At 38.3% G+C, this 17,379-nt stretch overlaps 1 protein-coding gene across 1 annotated transcript; it reads left to right on the top strand.

Moving 5' to 3' along the window:
* The first annotated feature begins 10,396 nt into the window (after positions 1 to 10,396).
* LOC147558080 (uncharacterized) lies at positions 10,397 to 10,840 on the top strand. The gene has a single exon (XM_086658986.1). The coding sequence runs from the start codon at positions 10,397 to 10,399 to the stop codon at positions 10,838 to 10,840; it is 444 nt and encodes a 147-aa protein (XP_086515112.1).
* The last annotated feature ends 6,539 nt before the right edge of the window (positions 10,841 to 17,379 follow it).

The following is a 17,379-nucleotide window of genomic DNA, read 5'->3' as shown; positions in this document are numbered from 1 at the left end:
ATCATCGATTTCCATATGATTTGTTTCTACATTGGCAGTACGTTTCTTCAAGGATGCTTGATAAAGATCTACTAGATGTTTAGCAGTCCTACACGTTCTTTGCCAGTGCCCTGTCATACAACATTTAAAACATGGTTGATTCTTCATTTCAGATGGTTCAATTACCACCTTCTTCCCTTTATTTGCCGATTATACGGCTTCTATCTATTACCCGAGTTATTTACCCATCGGCCTCGGCCGTTACCACGAATGTGAAGGATATATTTCCTCGGTCTGAAGGAATGGTATCCTTTCGAAGGAGTGTCCTTCGACCAAGGTTGCAATGCGTACGATTTGGCGAATAGGATCTTAATGACCTTACTCGTAAGATCATTAGTCCGGTCCAATTAGGGGTCGTAATGCTTAACTAGAAGTCAAGTACGATCATCGGATAACTTCGGTAATCCGCGACTAACATAGACCGGATCCTACAAAGGTTACACATAAGAGTAATGATTTGAACGAAGAGAATTGACTAGAAAGAAAAATGGAAAATAAGTGGATTGGATCCATTATTGGTAAGTCCAATTAGTTCGGAGAAGTCCGAAGAAAGATAAACATGTCCGGGCCCGAAAGGGAGGCCCAGAAAGGCTTTAGGTGGGCCGGCCATGTGATGGCCGACCAAGGCAAGGGGACGGCCATGTGATGGCTGACCAAGGCAAGGGGCCGGCCATTACATGGCCGGTAAGGCCCTAAGTGGGCCGGCCAAGGAAGCCCATAATGGGCTATATTGGCCGGCCACTCAAGGGAACCCTAAAGAGGGTAATTTTGGAAGTTACCTTATAATTAGGTTTTAGGAATCCTAGTTTGGGTCTAATACCTTTTCTAGGGATTTCTATATGTACCTAATTAGACAACCTAAAGAAAGAGATAGAATTCAAGGAAAAATTCTAGAGAGACAATTCTCAAGAGGAGAAACTGTCAACTGAAAGAGTTTCAGAATATACATCTCAGAGAGAGAGAGAGAAAAGGAGTTTTCACAAGTATCTAGTCAAGAAGGAGTTTTTCATCTCACCCTTCAAGAAGGTCCTAGCTGACTGAAAGGAGGGAGTTCAAGTTATATACTCGGTGTCTCAAGTAGAGGAGCTACACTTGGAGATCTTATCTTCCAAATACTGGTCGGGATTTAGTTCGTGGGAAAGCGATTAAGAGGTAATCTTCTTTCCATTCTAGTTCATTGATATGTTCATGTATAGATCCTGGAAACTAGTGTTAAACATAGAGATGTTTGAGATTCCGCTAACAACACTAGACAATTAGGTGTATTAGATACCCCTATAACCCTTCAGTGGCATCACGAGCCGTTTGCATGAACTATCTTTGAATAGACGAATTAGATTTAAACTTGAACAACTAGATAATAGTGTTAATAGTGTTTGAATGGAGATTCAAGCATATTTTGATTATATCAATTAGGGTTCTGAATGTGATTCAATGACTTAAAACACTAAAAACATAGTTTTATGGAAAGGGTTTTCATAAACAAGCTTTAGGTTTTAAGTTTTAAGTTTTTTGATAAAAATCATCAAAACCATGAAGTTTAGTTGATAAATCTATCAAAAACAGTACCTAACAGCAGCTGGAACAAAGAAATCAGTTGGAACACTAGGGTTTCCAAAAATTTTGGAAACTCAGCTGGCCGGACCGGTCAGGACGCGTCCGGGCCAGACCAGCACGTCTCGGACAGATAGTCCAAGACCGGGTGGGACACGGACTGGAAATCCCAGTCCGTGAAGGACCGGGAATCCTAGTCCGAGTTGGACTAGGAGTCCAAGACTCTCGGGTCTCGGACATCTCAGAGCGTCTAGGACGCGTCTGGTTGATCCCAGTCCAACAGGGACTAGGAGTCCGAGACTCTCGGGTCTCGGACGTCCCAGCGCGTGAGACGCGTCTGGGATATCCTAGTCCGAGACGGAATAGGAGTCTGAGACAGACGCGTCTCGGACGTCCCTCACGCGTCTAGGACACGCTTATGGGAGACCTATTAATTCACGGTCTAGGACCGGGACACTGGACAGAGGTTCGAACGCATCCAGAATGCGTCTGGAGCGACCGGACGCATCTAGGATGCGACTGGAAGCTTCCATACCTGTCTGGGATGCGACCGGAGCATCCAGAAGCGTCTAGGACGCATCTGGACGCGTCCAGAAGGCATCCGGTACAGGATACCCGTGCCGTCCGTGCACAGAAGCGTCTGGGTGATGCACCCGAAAAGGTTGCACACCCAAGCGGAGGTATCAAGTAGTAACCAGGCAAAGCCGGGATCGATCCAAGGATAGGAAGGTAGTTTGGATATCGAAGGGTCTTATCCCTCGGTCTAGATATTAAAAGCTAACTTAGACCAAAAATAAAAGAACAATGATAAATGAGGGGTTTTGGTATGAATAAGTAATAAGAGAAGAAAACAAGTAAAGCTAACTAGGTAATCTAATGTAAATGGGCGAGAGAGATTCAAGAGAAGTATCGGAGGAACAAGAGTCGGGAGACAGTGAGACTCGATTCGGGCAACAAATAAGTGAGAGAGGTGTCGAAGTCCGGGAATCCATAATGATAAACCTACGGCTATGTGTAGTCCGATTTAATGTGTCGAGGTACAATCGATATTCGACTCCTAAAGTAGATGTCTCTAAGTACTACGCATATCCGGAGATCATACTTAGTCAAACAAACGTCTAAATCGGTTAATCCCAAGTCATCGAAAGTGTCGTCTAGTCGCCTAACTATGTGAAGTGCATGACAAGACACATGAAATTATGACTTAGACTACGATCGATATCGAATACTTCGTTTCGTCTATTAACTATGCGAAATGCTTGACAAGACACATGAAAATACGATCAAAACGATAATCGAAATAGATGAACATCAATTATAATCAAAACGTCAAATCATATTAAACATAATCACGAATTCATCACATTTCATCTCATATAATCGACACACCAAAGTTAGCTAAATATGGTGATTGAATAAGAAATGGAAAGGAAATGGTGAGAGAATCCCCCTTTTTCGATGATGGTTCGAGGCTAAGATCGTCGGAAAATATGAGTTTTTAGTTGCAGCCGATCTCCCCTTAGCAATTTTCTGGGGTCCCCATAGCGACCGCCATCATCTTCTCCATTTAGAACACAACCTCCATTAAAGCTAACCCTAGCTTTCTCTCTCTAGAAATTTCTTGTCCAAAATCAAATCAAACTACATGGGAAGCTACTAGAAAACTCCGGCCAAAGAAGGTGACTAAATCCGGCCAAAACCCTAGATCCGGCCAAGAGATGTACTGTTCCGAGCCGAGTGCAGCCGTCCCGTGCTTGTGAGCTTCGTCCCGAGCAAGATAGCTTCCGGCCGAGCTCTCCAATGCCCGTCCCGAGCTGGTACACTTGATCCCGAACTCATGAAGAAACCCGAGTTGCTGTCCCACCACACGAGCAACTGTCCCGAGCCTTGGAATGTGCACATCCGAGCTCAGACGCGTCCCATGGAAGCTGCTGCTGCTGAGGATGCGTCTTGCTCGTGCTGCCCGTGCTCCATGCTTTCCCGAGCTGCTGTTCCGGCCAAGCTTTGGCCGGCCTTAGTGCTGGCCGGTCCCCCTTCACCTTCTCTCTTGTCGTTCTCTTCAAACTTCAAGCTCTAGAAACCCTAAAACTTCAAGCACTACCCTAGTCCCTTGCCTCCTTCTTTCCCAAAATAGTGTAACTCCATGAAAGCTTAAATGAAGCTTTCTCTCTCTAAAAATAGGATCAAAACTAAGTGAAATCAACCCAAAACTATTAGATTCAATCCTTTCTCACTCTAGAAACCTAGATCTAAAAGAAAACAAGAAGATTCAAGAAGAAATGGTGGTAGAAAGATGAAGAAAAGTTGAAGAAAAGTTGAAGAAAACAAAGGAAAAGAAGGCTAGAAGAAAGGGTTTGAAGGGGGTGGTTTGGCCGGACCAAGCTAGCTTGTTTCCGGCCAAGATGCTCGCCGAAAATCTGCTGTCCGGCCAGCAGTAGCACTCCCCGACAGCAGCTCGGCCAAGCTATGCTTGGTCTGCCAAGCTCCCATCTTGTTTCCTTTCTTCTTATCTTTTCTTCCTTCCTTCTCCTCTTCCCTTCCTCTTCTTGCCTCTCTCTCTAACTCCCACCAAGAACACTCTCTAAAACCCTAGAAACTTGATTGAGAAGATGATAGAATGGCTGGCCTCTTTTGTTTCTCTATCCAAAAAGTTACTTTACCAAAATGCCCTTGGGCTTAATTAAAGAGAGTGCCTTCAAGATCATCTTCATTTCTCTTATCTTCTCTTCTTTCTTATTTCTTCTTTGTCATGGGCTTGGGCTTTGGTTGTCATTTAGAAACCAAGAGGTGCCTCCATATTTTGTCTCTAATCTCTAATTTTCTGAAAAGGACCAAAATGCCCTTTGGTTTCTTTCTTCGATAACTTGTCCGTCCTAACTCGGAATCGACTTCCGTTTTCACCGTCGGACTCGTCCTTGACTCCACTTGTCATTTGATTTGCTTGAAATTCTTTTCTCTTGTTTTGGGCACATGAAATGATAGCGACTAATCCTTCGTTTTATTCTAAATAACATGCTAAACTCCAAAATGGGTACCTAACATGGAAAACACATAAAATATTATTTATAATACTCAAAACGAACTAACTAGGCTTAGCTAGGCTCTCCAAATGTGACATTTTCGTGTCACATCACTGGGACGCAACTGTGATGCACAAATGCATCTCGGACCGAGCACCCGAGATGGCCTATGTGTTGTCCCAGCCCGAGACACGTATGGGACGCGTCTGGATGTTCCAACACCTCTCGGACTGAGCATCCGAGAGGAGATATACTTGACCCGATGGTCTGGACGCATATAGGCCGCGTCGAGGACGCATCCTAGACATCTCACCCGAGATGCCTATGGTATGTCCTAGGACAGAAGCGTCCAGCTAGGCTAGGACGGGTCTGCCCGAGAGACTGAGCACGACAGGAACGTGCTATCTCATGGTCCGGACCTTGACTAGGCTAAGTCAAGGGTTGACCCGAGAACAGTCAAAGGACTTTGACCAGGGTTGACTTAGGTCTTTACATGGCCGACCAAGGAAAGGCGCCGGCAATTACATGGCCGGTTAGACCGTAAGTGGGTCGGCCAAGGAAGCCCATAATGGGCTATGTTGGCCGGCCACTCAAGGGAACCCTAAAGAGGGTAATTTTGGAAGTTATCTTATAATTAGGTTTTAGGAATCCTAGTTTGGGTCTAATACCATTTCTAGGGATTTCTATATATACCTAATTAGACAACCTAAAGAAAGAGATAGAATTCAAGGGAGAATTCTAGAGAGACAATTTTCAAGAGGAGAAACTGTCAACTGAAAGAGTTTCAGAATATACATCTCAGAGAGAGAGAGAGAAAAGGAGTTTTCTCAAGTATCTAGTCAAGAAGAAGGAGTTCTTCATCTCAACCTTCAAGAAGGTCCTAGCTGACTGAAAGGAGGGAGTTCAAGTTATATACTCGGTGTCTCAAGTAGAGGAGCTACACTTGGAGCTCTTATCTTCTGAATACTGGTCGGGATTTAGTTCGTGGGAAAGCGATTAAGAGGTAATCTTCTTTCCATTCTAGTTCATTGATATGTTCATGTATAGATCCTGGAAACTAGTGTTAAACATAGAGATGTTTGAGATTCCGCTAACAACACTAGACAATTAGGTGTATTACATACCCCTATAACCCTTCAGACCGCGCCCCCTGGAACGGTAACCACCACTTCTGGTATCTTTATTTTGATCGTCACCACGACCATGTTCCTCTAAATTTTTATTGTCGTGGTAGTTGCCACGACCACGACCCTTATGGTTCTGTTCCCGTCTTTTAGTAGAGACGGATGCAGAATAAGTTTCTGAAAAGTTAGTATATCTCGTTGGACGGGTTTCTTGATTTTTCATGATTACTTCCCTATTTTGTTCTGCTACAAGAAAACATGAAATTAACTCTGAATGACATTTAAAATTCATATTTCTATACTGCTCTTGCATATTCATATTGGATATGTGAAACGTGGAAAACGTTTTTTCTAGCATTTTTTCCTCAGAAACTGGATAACCACAATGACCAAATTTCGTAGTTATTTAACTAAGACAGAATTATATTCAGAAACTATTTTGAAATCCTGCAGCCGCAGGTTTATCCAGTCATTCTGGGCTTTCGGTAAAATAACTTTTTTAAATGACCGTATCGATTCTCTAAACATTTCCATAATACAAGTGGGTCTTTCTGATACAAACATTCTGATTTGAGCTCTTCACATAAATGATGGCGGATTACAATGAGGGTCGTTGAACGTCTGTAAAGCGGTTCATTATTTCCCTTGCAAATTGTCTTCTCTAGTTGTTTGGCTTCTAGATGAGCTTCGATTTCAAGCTTCCAAGTAATATAGTTTTTCCCCGATAAGTCGAGGGCTTTAAAATCAATACTTGTTAGATTCGACATATTAAACTTGAAAGATTACGAAATACCTGTAGATTTTGGTTATCTCCTTAAGTTGGGTGAAATCTCCTCTATATCACAGCTAGAGACTGTCGTGCTGATAACGTAGTATGAGTATCTTGTGTTGTATTATATTACTAGATACATTAAAAGCAAATGAAAGTGAAAGATAAGTGATTGGCTTCTGTAATTCTCCTTTGATTATTCTCTGTAAAAGTACAAACTTAAATGGAACTAAACATTATATATATATATATATATATATATATAGGATTTTTAAGTGAATGGCCCAAAAAGTGGGGTACTATTGTGGGTAAGATCCACATAAACATAGAAATGTGTTGCAGGTCCAACTCATTAATAACTGGGCTGCCCAAGAAAAAAAGTACATAAGGGAATGTGCCAATTTTCTTTAAGTACCCCTAATACTCTTCTTTCTCTCTCTAAATGAAAAGTTTCCTCATCTCTCTATCTCTCTCAGAAATTCCTGAAGCTTTTTCTTTTTTCTCTCTCTAAAATAGCTATACTCTTCTCTCTTTTCTATTAGTCTTCCGTTTTCCTCTTCTACAAATTTTTACAACCTTCCAGTTTAATCTTTTTCTCTCACACAATATAAATAAAGAACTCTAATCCAGATTCATTTAGACTTGGAAGTATGGTGAAGAGTTAGATTGTTTTTTTTTTTTTTTAACAGTGAAGAAATGAATCGGTGATTTTTGGTTTACGAGGAAAAACCAGATCGTTGAGATCAGGAAGCAACAACTCTGGATTTTTTATTTAACTGAGATTCATGGGTTTTGGAGAAATTCATATTTGAGTTCAACAACAAAGCTTATATGAATATAGTGAACAATGAAGATTTGATAAACATTTAATGGTGAAGAAATCAGATCTGGAGTTATCCTTAACTTGATTTGGTTTTACTATTTTTGCTTTTTACTTCACATATTTGTTCAAGGAATATTAAAATGTTGAGTGCATAGAATGGTACATTGAACATCTCCCGGTTCTCTTAGATATTGTACCAATTTTGGTTATATTTAACGTCATAGATATACGATTACGTGTTGAAATGTAGTGTACATTCCTTAGTTCCCGCTACATTTTACCGTTCCCAATCCGTTCCCACGTTTCGTTGTTATGTGGAAGTTTACTTTATATTTTTTTTAGTTTTTTTCGCTTTATATTTCTATCTTTTTACTTATTTTGTGAAGGTTGCAACGTGAAATCTTTTTCTTGAACAGAGATTCATGGATTTTGGAGAAATTTCAAATTTAGGTTTAGAAACAGAGCTTATAGTTAAGAATGAAGATTTGATAAACATGTAATAGTGAAGAAATCAGATCTAGAGTTACTTCCCGGTACATAACCAAATGACAAGTACATAAACCAATACCCGGTACACAAGAAAATTTGCAGTACAAAAAGTGTCTAGTACATAACCAAATGACTGGTACATGAAACAATTCCCGGTACACAAGAAAATTTCCTGTACAAAAGTGTCTCGTACATAACCAAAAGGCTAGTACATAAAACAACTCCCGGTACACAAGAATATTCCCAGTACAAAATTGTCTAGTACCTAACCAAATGGCCAGTACATATAACAATTCTCGGTACACAAGCAAATTTCCGGTACAAAAGTGTCTAGTAACCACCCAGTACAAAAGTGTCCAGTAAATAAAAAAAATGTACAGTACAAAGAAAAATATCTTATAAATTTTCCTTGAAAACAATTTACGTTTTAGAAGGAATGTCCTATAATTGTCCATCATATAAGGAGAGAATGTTTGAGAGAAGGAAAGAAGTTAAGATTGGAGAGAGAAAACTTGTTTAACAAGAAGATAAAATACAGAGAGAATCTAATCAATGGGAAACTACCAAAAAAATATATGGAAACAAATCAATGAAAAACTACCAAAAACGAGGAAAGTAGTTAAGGTTGGAGAGAGAATATTTTAATTTTGAACAAGAACGTGTTCAAGTTTCTCCTTGTAGAGTTTTTTACCAAAACAAAATTGTTACCAAAACAGTTTCTCTTTGTACATATATTTGTCTGTACGTTAAAAAAATTATCGTCCATTGAACCTTTTAGAGTGATTTGTGTAAGAACCATTTGAAATTTTCCAATGTACCAAACAGTTAAATATGTCCAAATGACTAGTACATAAAACAACTCACGGTACACAAGAAAATTCCCAGTACAAAAGTGTCTAGTACATAACCAAATGGCTAGTACATAAAACAATTCTCAGTACACAAGTGTCTAGTACATAACCAAATGACTAGTACATAAAATAACTCCCGGTAAACAAGAAAATTCCCAGTACAAAAGTGCCTAGTACATAACCAAATGGTTAGTACATAAAACAATTCTCAGTACACAAGTGTCTAGAACATAACCAAATGAGTAGTACATAAAACAATTCCTGGTACACAAGAAAATTCCTAGTACACAAGTGCCTAGTACATAAAACAATTCCCGATACACAAGACAATTCCCAGTACAAAAATGTCTAGTACGTAACCACATAGCTAGTACATAAAACAATTCCTAGTACACAAGAAAATTCTCAGTACAAAAGTGTCAAGTACACAAAAAAATGTACGATAAAAAACTTCCTGTTTCGTGTACAGTACAAAAAATCTAAAAAAAATTGCCCAAAATATAAGGAGATAAAGTTATAGAGAAAGAAAATAGTTAAAGAAAGAAAAAATATTTTTAGATAGAGAAAGTGTAAAATAAAATGAAAATATTTGCAAAAATAAAGTATAGATTCAAAAAGTAAAAATGCTAGAGAGAAAAATTATAATGAAGGAAAGAAATCTGGAGATATATCTAAAACTTAAGAGAGGAATATAAATGGAATGAAAGATGAAATCTATCCAATAAGATTTAAAAAAAAAAAACTAACAGGAAAGAGAGAAATTAAAGGAAAAGATAAATCTGGATAGATAAATCTGAAAGGAAAAGATAAATCTGGATAGATAAATATGAAAAGATAAATTAGTTAAAGAAAGTCTTAGTTTATGAGAGAGAAATTAGGGAGAGAGAGAAAAGTTAGACAGAGAAAGAAAGTGAATGTGCAGTAGAGAGAGAAACAACGTGATTTGCACGGGATTTGTGCAAAGGGTATTTTTTGTAATTTCGTAAAACCTAAAGACTAAAATCGTAATTATACCCTACCCCCTGACCATTGGACCTGCCCCTTGTTTTTATCCTGCAGTGGACCTGCATCTTATTTTGGGTCAAGGATTGGGCCTTTTGCCCAATCCCTATCTCTAACTAACCAACACATAGTGACTTTGCATGGGATCAGGTGTAAATTCCTAATTAATGATATATATTAGAAAATCACAAAGGAAACACCTCATGCTTGTTTACTATCTTACTCCATAAGATATAGGCAAAAGGAACCACGTCATCTCTTATCTCAAGCAAACATACAGTTGTCATCCACATCACTTCATAACAATTACAATTGAAAAAAGAAACCCAATTGTAAAAGGAAACCTATTCACCTCTACATTAACCCAATTTTCTATTTTATTTAACCTAAAAAGCAAAACCGAATCATACTCAATTACTCTCTCTCTCTCTCTCTCTCCTCTTTAAAGTCTCAACATACTGTCACACTCTCTCATTTTTCTTTCTCTCCCATATTTGTTTAACTTTCTGGTACGCTTAATTTGTTTGTCTCGTTTAGAAAGTCATGTTAAAGCAGTTAAAGCGATTAGATATCAAGTTCCATAACTTAGAAATGCTTTGGTTCAACTAGCAAATACTACAAAAGATCCTCTGACGAAGAGTCATGCCATAGGCTTGGTAACTGATGATTTAGAAAATTATGATTTTTTACTTGGTTTATGTATTTGATTTGATTTGTTAAATGTAATGAATGTCGTCAGCAAATTTCTTCAAAGTGAAGATATGAAAATTGATGTTACTTTAACTCAGTTACATGAACTGATTAGATTTTTTGACGATTATAGAGTAAATGAGTTTATTTCAGCCATTTTAGTTGCCAAAGAGATTCCAGAGGCCTTAGATATCGATCTTGTATTCCCACAAAAGCGTGTCGTTCGTAGAAAGAAACAATTTGATGGGGATATTAATAGCACCAATGAGATGACTCCGACAGCGGAAGAATCTATCAAAGTGAACTGTTTCTTATACATTGTTGATCAAAGTAGTATTTCATTGAAGACTAGATTTGAGCAGTTTCAAGAATATGAAGAAAAATTTGGGTTTCTATTTGATTTGAAAAAATTTACTACTGCGGATGATGAAAGGTTAAAAGAATATTGTCTCAAACTCGAAGGTTTATTTAAAGCATGATAAGCAATCTGACGTGATGGAGCTCATTAGTTTGCGGAACTCAAAGTTTTAAAAGTGATTCTTCCAAGTGACATAAGAAAAGCGATTGAAGTGCTTGATTTTACTAGTTCTAATTCTAGAGAATTACATTTTCCAAATGCTTGGATTTCTTACAAGATTTTATTAACTATACCGATTACAGTAGCCTCTGCCGAGAGAAGTTTTTCTAAGCTAAAGTTGATCAAGTCTTACCTTCGCTCCACCATGTCACATGAGAGATTGAACGGGGTAGCTATGTTATCAATTGAACAAGATATGACAGAAGAATTCGACTATAAACGGATAATTAGTAATTTTGCATCTCAAAAGGCGAGAAGAATGTTTTCAAAAAATATTTAGTTTATTTCTATATGTAAATTGGATGCAATTTTTATAAAGCGTGTAGATCATTTTTATGTTTTTTACTTATTTTTAGTACAAATTTAAATTGTTACGGTAATTTTTTTTTTATAGTTGGTGTACAAGGGCCCAAAATTTTACTTCACTTTAGGCCCCCAAATTACTTAGGCCTTCCCTGTTCTCACATTAATCTTGAATTCATATATATATATTTTGTTTTTTTTTTTTTTTTGACAAAGAAACTTTAATTTCATTAATGATGGAGTACATCCAAACATCTTACATGGCTTTGATAACATCATGTGTTTACAAATGCAAATTACAACATGATGATTAGAGAGAGCACTATTACTGCCATAATTACACATACAAAAACCTCTAAAAGGCCATTACTAAACCCTAAAAGGCTATTCTAAGACCCTTAAAGGCCATTACAAGATCAAGATCTTTACATTATTTATACCATATAATCACAAATTTTTTACATATGGGTAATGAAGACCACCCATATGAATCGAATCCATGATCTCTTGGATTTCAGAGTACTATACCTCTAACACAGTGATTAGTGGAGAACTTTGAGATTTGAAGAGTATGTGGAATAAGATTGTTGATCAAATACAACATTTCTTCTTGATTCTTCACTTTATAGTTTGTTGCCAATTCATCTCTCCTTGATATCGATTTTGCTTTTCTTTATGTCGTAACCCTAGAAGAGATACAGGAAAACAAATACTACCTTCATGAGAGAATAAACCTTGTATTCCTTCCAACATCATCTTTCATATTTTCTTCAACCTTTTGTTACTCCAAAACTATGGTTAGATCTAACAAAAAAAACAATAAACTTCAACATAAAAAGTAAAGAGATCTCATCCGGTGAAGGGATAACCCTTCACCGGGAAAGCTTTTCCATATATATATTTTGTGGATGTAAATACGTTTTTAATTTTTATTTCGATCAACTTTGATTTTTCTTTTGCAAAGCTAGTGTTTTTTTTTTTTTGATGAAAGTTTGCAAAGCTAGTGTTACGAACATTTAAATTTAAAACATTAGTGTCTGGATCCTAAAAAGTTCAAAAAAAGATATTTGGGGTATCTCATGTTTTTTTACCAACATAAGGATAACTAATTTAAGGGTGTTAGATGTCTGTTACTTTTTTAATAATAAAATTAGTCCATGTCACAAATTCAAAGAAAAAAAATACTTTGATGTCTCACACGACACACAAATCTTTTGGTACTTATGTTTACTCATTCACAAAATAATTCTTTCTTAAATAATATGGTGTGGGCTGTAGACGCCTTCATTGCTTCCTATATAAATTTGTCACAATAAATATGCCAAAACTATGGACATTTCTGTGAAAATAATAAATCCGACACAAAATAGTATTGAATCAAAGGTGATTGCATTGATAGTAATGAGTAAGTATTTATATGTTTGTGCAAGGAGAAAACTTTACATGATTAGAAATACGGAAAAGGGAAATATATTACAAAGATGCTAGATTGGAAGGAAACTAAATAGTGAAACAATATTTTTCATATATTGTAGTTGATTGACGGAAGAAGGGAGGTATTCTTCCGTTATTCTTGATATTACTTCAATACCCCCCCCCCCCCCCCCCCCCCCCCCCCCGCAAGTTGGAGTTGGGGAAGAAATCTGAGTCAAGCCTAACTTGGAAGTTAACCGCTGGAATTGGTTAGAACCAATAGACTTTGTGAAAATATCAGCAACTTGATCTGCAGAGGGAACATGAGAGATCTGGATAAGACCACTTTCGAGTTTCTCGCGAACAAAGTGGCAATCGAGTTCGATGTGCTTCGTTCGTTCGTGAAAAAAATGGATTAGCAACGATATGCATAGCCCCCCGCCTATTATATTACTATAAGTCTTTTCCCTCCTATCTTATCTTACTTAAAGCTTATTCAATACTGGGGGCTCAACCACCAGTCTTCACACAAGCAATGTGTTGAGAAGCTGAAATGACTTTAACTTTCTGGCTCCTCTTATTCTCAGCACATAGGGGGGTGGAGGAGGTCGCATTTGCTTCTAACCCGGATTCGAACTGTGTCCGGTATCCTCCCTTGGAATGGGTTCAGCCGTAGGGAAAACAGCGGCAGGATTGAATCCTAAAAAATAAATGATCAAAGAATTGGTAGCAGTGATAGTCAAAATGACTGATCGTGATCAGTGCCCTATTAGTAAGTGGCCGTTTTAGAAGTCATTTCTGGCGGACTTTGTGGAAAAAGCTGGATACGAAGCTGAGGAAAGCAAAAGCAAGGCAACAGCGCATCCTTCGATGTCCAGACTGAAGTTGTGAACAAGTCGTTGGGGAACATGCTCAGATGTTTGGTAGGAAGTAAGCCACGGAGATGGGAAGAGGTACTTCCTATGGCTGAGTTTGCCTACAACAGGTGAGCAGGACAACCAACGGGGCCGCCTTATTGTCACAGAAAACCTGAAAAGGTCTGGAATGGAAATCCGAAGGTCTTGAAATAGGTATTTCAACCATTGGAGCTCGACAGTAAGAAAAGCAAGAGCACGATATTCTGCCTGAGCAGATGATCGGGAGACTGTCGGTTATTTCTTAGATTTCCAAGATAACGAACTCGCACCAAGCATTGTGAAGTAGCCAGTGGTGGAACGACGTGTAATGGGGCAACTGGCCCAATCAGAGTCAGCAAAACCCGAAAGTGTCAATGAGCTGGAAGACGAAAGGAGGATCCCATGATCGAGGGTCCCCTTTAAATATCTTAGCACTCGAGTCTCAACATCCATATGTGTTGAACGGGGATGCTACATAAATTGACTTAAATAATTCACTGAAAGAGCGATATCAAACCTCGTTACAGTGACATAGAGAAGTCGACCAATGAGACGTCTAAATGAAGTGGGATCGTCTAAAGGTGTACCGTCTGTAGGTAACAGTTTCAAATGTTGTTCCATAGGAAATAAACTCGGTTTTGCACCGAGAAGTCCAGAATCACGGAGAATGTCTAAAGTGTACTTCCGTTGACAAAGGAAAATACCCTTAGGAGACCTAGAAACTTCTAAGCCTAGAAAGTATTGAAGTCGTCCGAGATTTTTAAGAGAAAATCGTTTCTTAAGACGTTGTCAAAGGGAGTCAATTTCCTTGTTGTCATTGCCTGTAATGATGATGTCATCTACATAGACAAGAATATAGATAGTAGTCGTACCATTAAAATAACTGAAAATAGAATGGTCTGACGATGATTGAGAAAAACCTTCAGCTTTTAAACCAGAGGAAAATTTAGCAAACCATTGCCTAGAAGCTTGTTTCAAACCATATAATGATTTGTTCAAGCGACAAACTCTAGTGTCACCTTTGCTGCTAAAATCTGGAGGAATGATCATATACACTTCTTCTTCCAAGTCTCCTTGGAGAAAAGCATTATTGACATCTAACTTATGCAACGACCATCCTTGGATAGACGCAAGAGATAAGAGGACACGAACTGTTACCAATTTGGCAACTGGAGCAAAAGTATCATGATAGTCGACACCTTCAACCTATGTATATACCCTTTGGCGACGAGGCGTGCCTTATAACGTTCGATGGATCCATCCGAACGATATTTAATTTTTTTAAACCCACTTACAACAAATGGGTTTCTTGACAGGTGGCAAGGAAGTCCGAGACCAAGTATTATTAGTCTCGAGGGAACTTAGAAAAGCCTTATGAGAAGTAGAGGCGATTTTGTAAGATTTGGGTTCTTCTGTGGTGATAACGGAACTTAGAAAAGCCTTATGAGAATTACTAAAATGGTCGAAACTAATATAGTCGACCAGTGGATACGGAGTGCGCGAAGATGTCGTTTCTGAACTAGAAAGAATATAGTCGGCCAAATAAGCAGGCGGATTCCTAGTACGAATGGGCCGCGTAGGATTATCAGATTCCTCAATGGGAGAGTCAAATGGTGAAGTGTCACTAGTGGTAAAAGGCCAAGGAAAAGCGGAAGCAAAAAATTCTGGAGAAGATGCATTATCAGAAGAAGCTATAGGCGCCTCTAAAGGAGATGGTGAAGATAAATCCTCGCTGGAATCAGAGGGAGTCAGAGGCCTAACCGAATTAGGAGGCGCTGACTCAAGATAAGGCAAACGAGGAGAATCAACCGAAGGCGAGGGAGAAGACTCAACCAAAGGTGGAGGTGGAAAAATATTGTGTCGCGACGGAGACTGGAAAGTGTCGGGAGAAGGCACAGGGTCATCCAAAATATTCAAAGGAGTAAAACTGTGTGAGTCAGATGAAACATCAGTAACCGACTCAAAAGGAAAATTGTTTTCAAAAAAAGTTACATTTTGAGAGTCATAGAGAATTTTAGTCTCTAGGTCATAAATGGTGTAACCCTTTTTTCCATAAGGGTACCCGATAAAGATTCCCGGTTTAGCTCGCATATCAAATTTAGTAGTAGCTTTGACATTATGAGCAAAACACAGACACCCGAAAACACGGAGGGTCGAGTAGTCTGGTGGAGTATCATTTAAAACCTCATAAGGTGACTTATGTGATAAAATTGGAGTTGGCATCTGATTAATTAAGTAAGTTTCTATTTTTAAACATTCGCCCCACAAACTAAGGGGGAGATTAGCTTGAAATCGCAAGGCACGAGAGACATCCAGCAAGTGTCTATGTTTGCGTTCAACGACCCCATTTTGTTGTGGAGTATGAACGCAATTGCGTTAGTGGATAATACCATTCGACTGAAACCAAGACTGTAAGTCCTTAGTAAGAAATTCAGTTCCATTGTCGGAACGAAAAGTCTGAATAGGGCAGGTAGAACTGGTAGCCGAATCAGAAGAAATTGCCTTAATAGTCTTTTGATATTGTTTAATTCTGAAATTGAAGAAATATTCTAAATATTTCTTAGTCTCAGACTTGGACTGCATAAGAAATGTCCAAGTATATTTGGAATAGTCATCAACTAAGGTGAGAAAGTATCGCTTATTTGTGAGCGAAGGAACAGGAAACGGTCCCCAAATGTCAGCATGAACTAATTGGAAAGGAAAAGTACTAACTGTTGTACTTTTATGAAAAGGAAATTTAGATTGCTTAGCCATAGGGCAAATTGTACAGTCATGCATGGAGTCGAAGCGAATTAAATCAAATCGTTGAGATAAGTGTTTGAGGCGATTCAAACTTGGATGTCCTAGTCGGCGGTGCCAAATGTCAAGCGACTTATGTATAGTAAGTGGTTTAGAGTTACGACGTAAAATATAGAAGTCGCCAACCTCATCAGCCTGTCCAACAAGGCGGGTTGCAAAACTTCCGTAAAGACACAATGGGAAGGTGAGAAACTCGCAAGACAATTGAAAGATTTACATAATTGTCGTACAGAAATCAAATTAAACTTGAAACTAGGAATATGATAAACATTTTCGATATGTAAAGAGGTAGAAAAACCTACTTTACCGATATGTTTAACAGGAAGGTACTCCCATTAGGAATTTGAACGTAAAGTGATGGAGGAGCAAGTTCGTACGAACTAAAACACTGTAATGAAAAGCAGACGTGGTTTGAAGCTCCACTATCGATAATTTACGAAGTAGGGTGGATGGAAAGAATAGTTTCCGAGAAAAGTGTCGTAGCCGTAGGGCTAGAGTCATCAGTATCTATACCGGGAACAAGAATCGATCTCAATGAAGGAGAGGGAATATAAGTCATGGGTCGGCAAAAATTAGTAGAAAAATTCGAGAGAATAAGTTGTAAGAGTCTGCTAAAGAAAAAGTAAGTATGGGAAATAGGTTGAAGAAGTGATAACTCAAGTAGCATTGTCGGTGAAGTCGACAAGTAAGTCATTGTTGAAGAAATGTCAAATATTAACTGTGAAGGATCGACAACAAAAATAATGTTGTTGTGTTTAAAGTTGACAAGAAAATCATTGTCGGAATGCTAAAATATTTGATAAGAAGTAACAACCAAAATGATGGTGATTCGTCAGACATGATTAAAGGTTGTCTGAGAAAAATAAAATAATCACGGAGTTAGAAGTCCGGAAATAGGTCAAACAGTGAAATACATAAAATATAGAAACTGATGAAAGCGACATTTTTGTTAAAAATACAGAAACTGTGACAAATAAGTGGTCAGAGGGTAATCGCAACAATATGTTGTAGTGTTGCAAAAAAATAGTGA

Source organism: Eschscholzia californica, unplaced genomic scaffold (genome assembly GCF_041429995.1).
Source record: "Eschscholzia californica isolate CP2 unplaced genomic scaffold, dmEscCali1.0.p SCAF_2, whole genome shotgun sequence".
NCBI classification, from domain to species: Eukaryota; Viridiplantae; Streptophyta; class Magnoliopsida; order Ranunculales; family Papaveraceae; genus Eschscholzia; species Eschscholzia californica.
This window is presented reverse-complemented; position numbering and strand designations above follow the sequence as displayed.

Coding starts and splice junctions, on each gene's coding strand:
- LOC147558080 (XM_086658986.1), top strand. CDS start 10,397: ATGAATGTCGTCAGCAAATTTCTTCAAAGTGAAGATATGAAAATTGAT.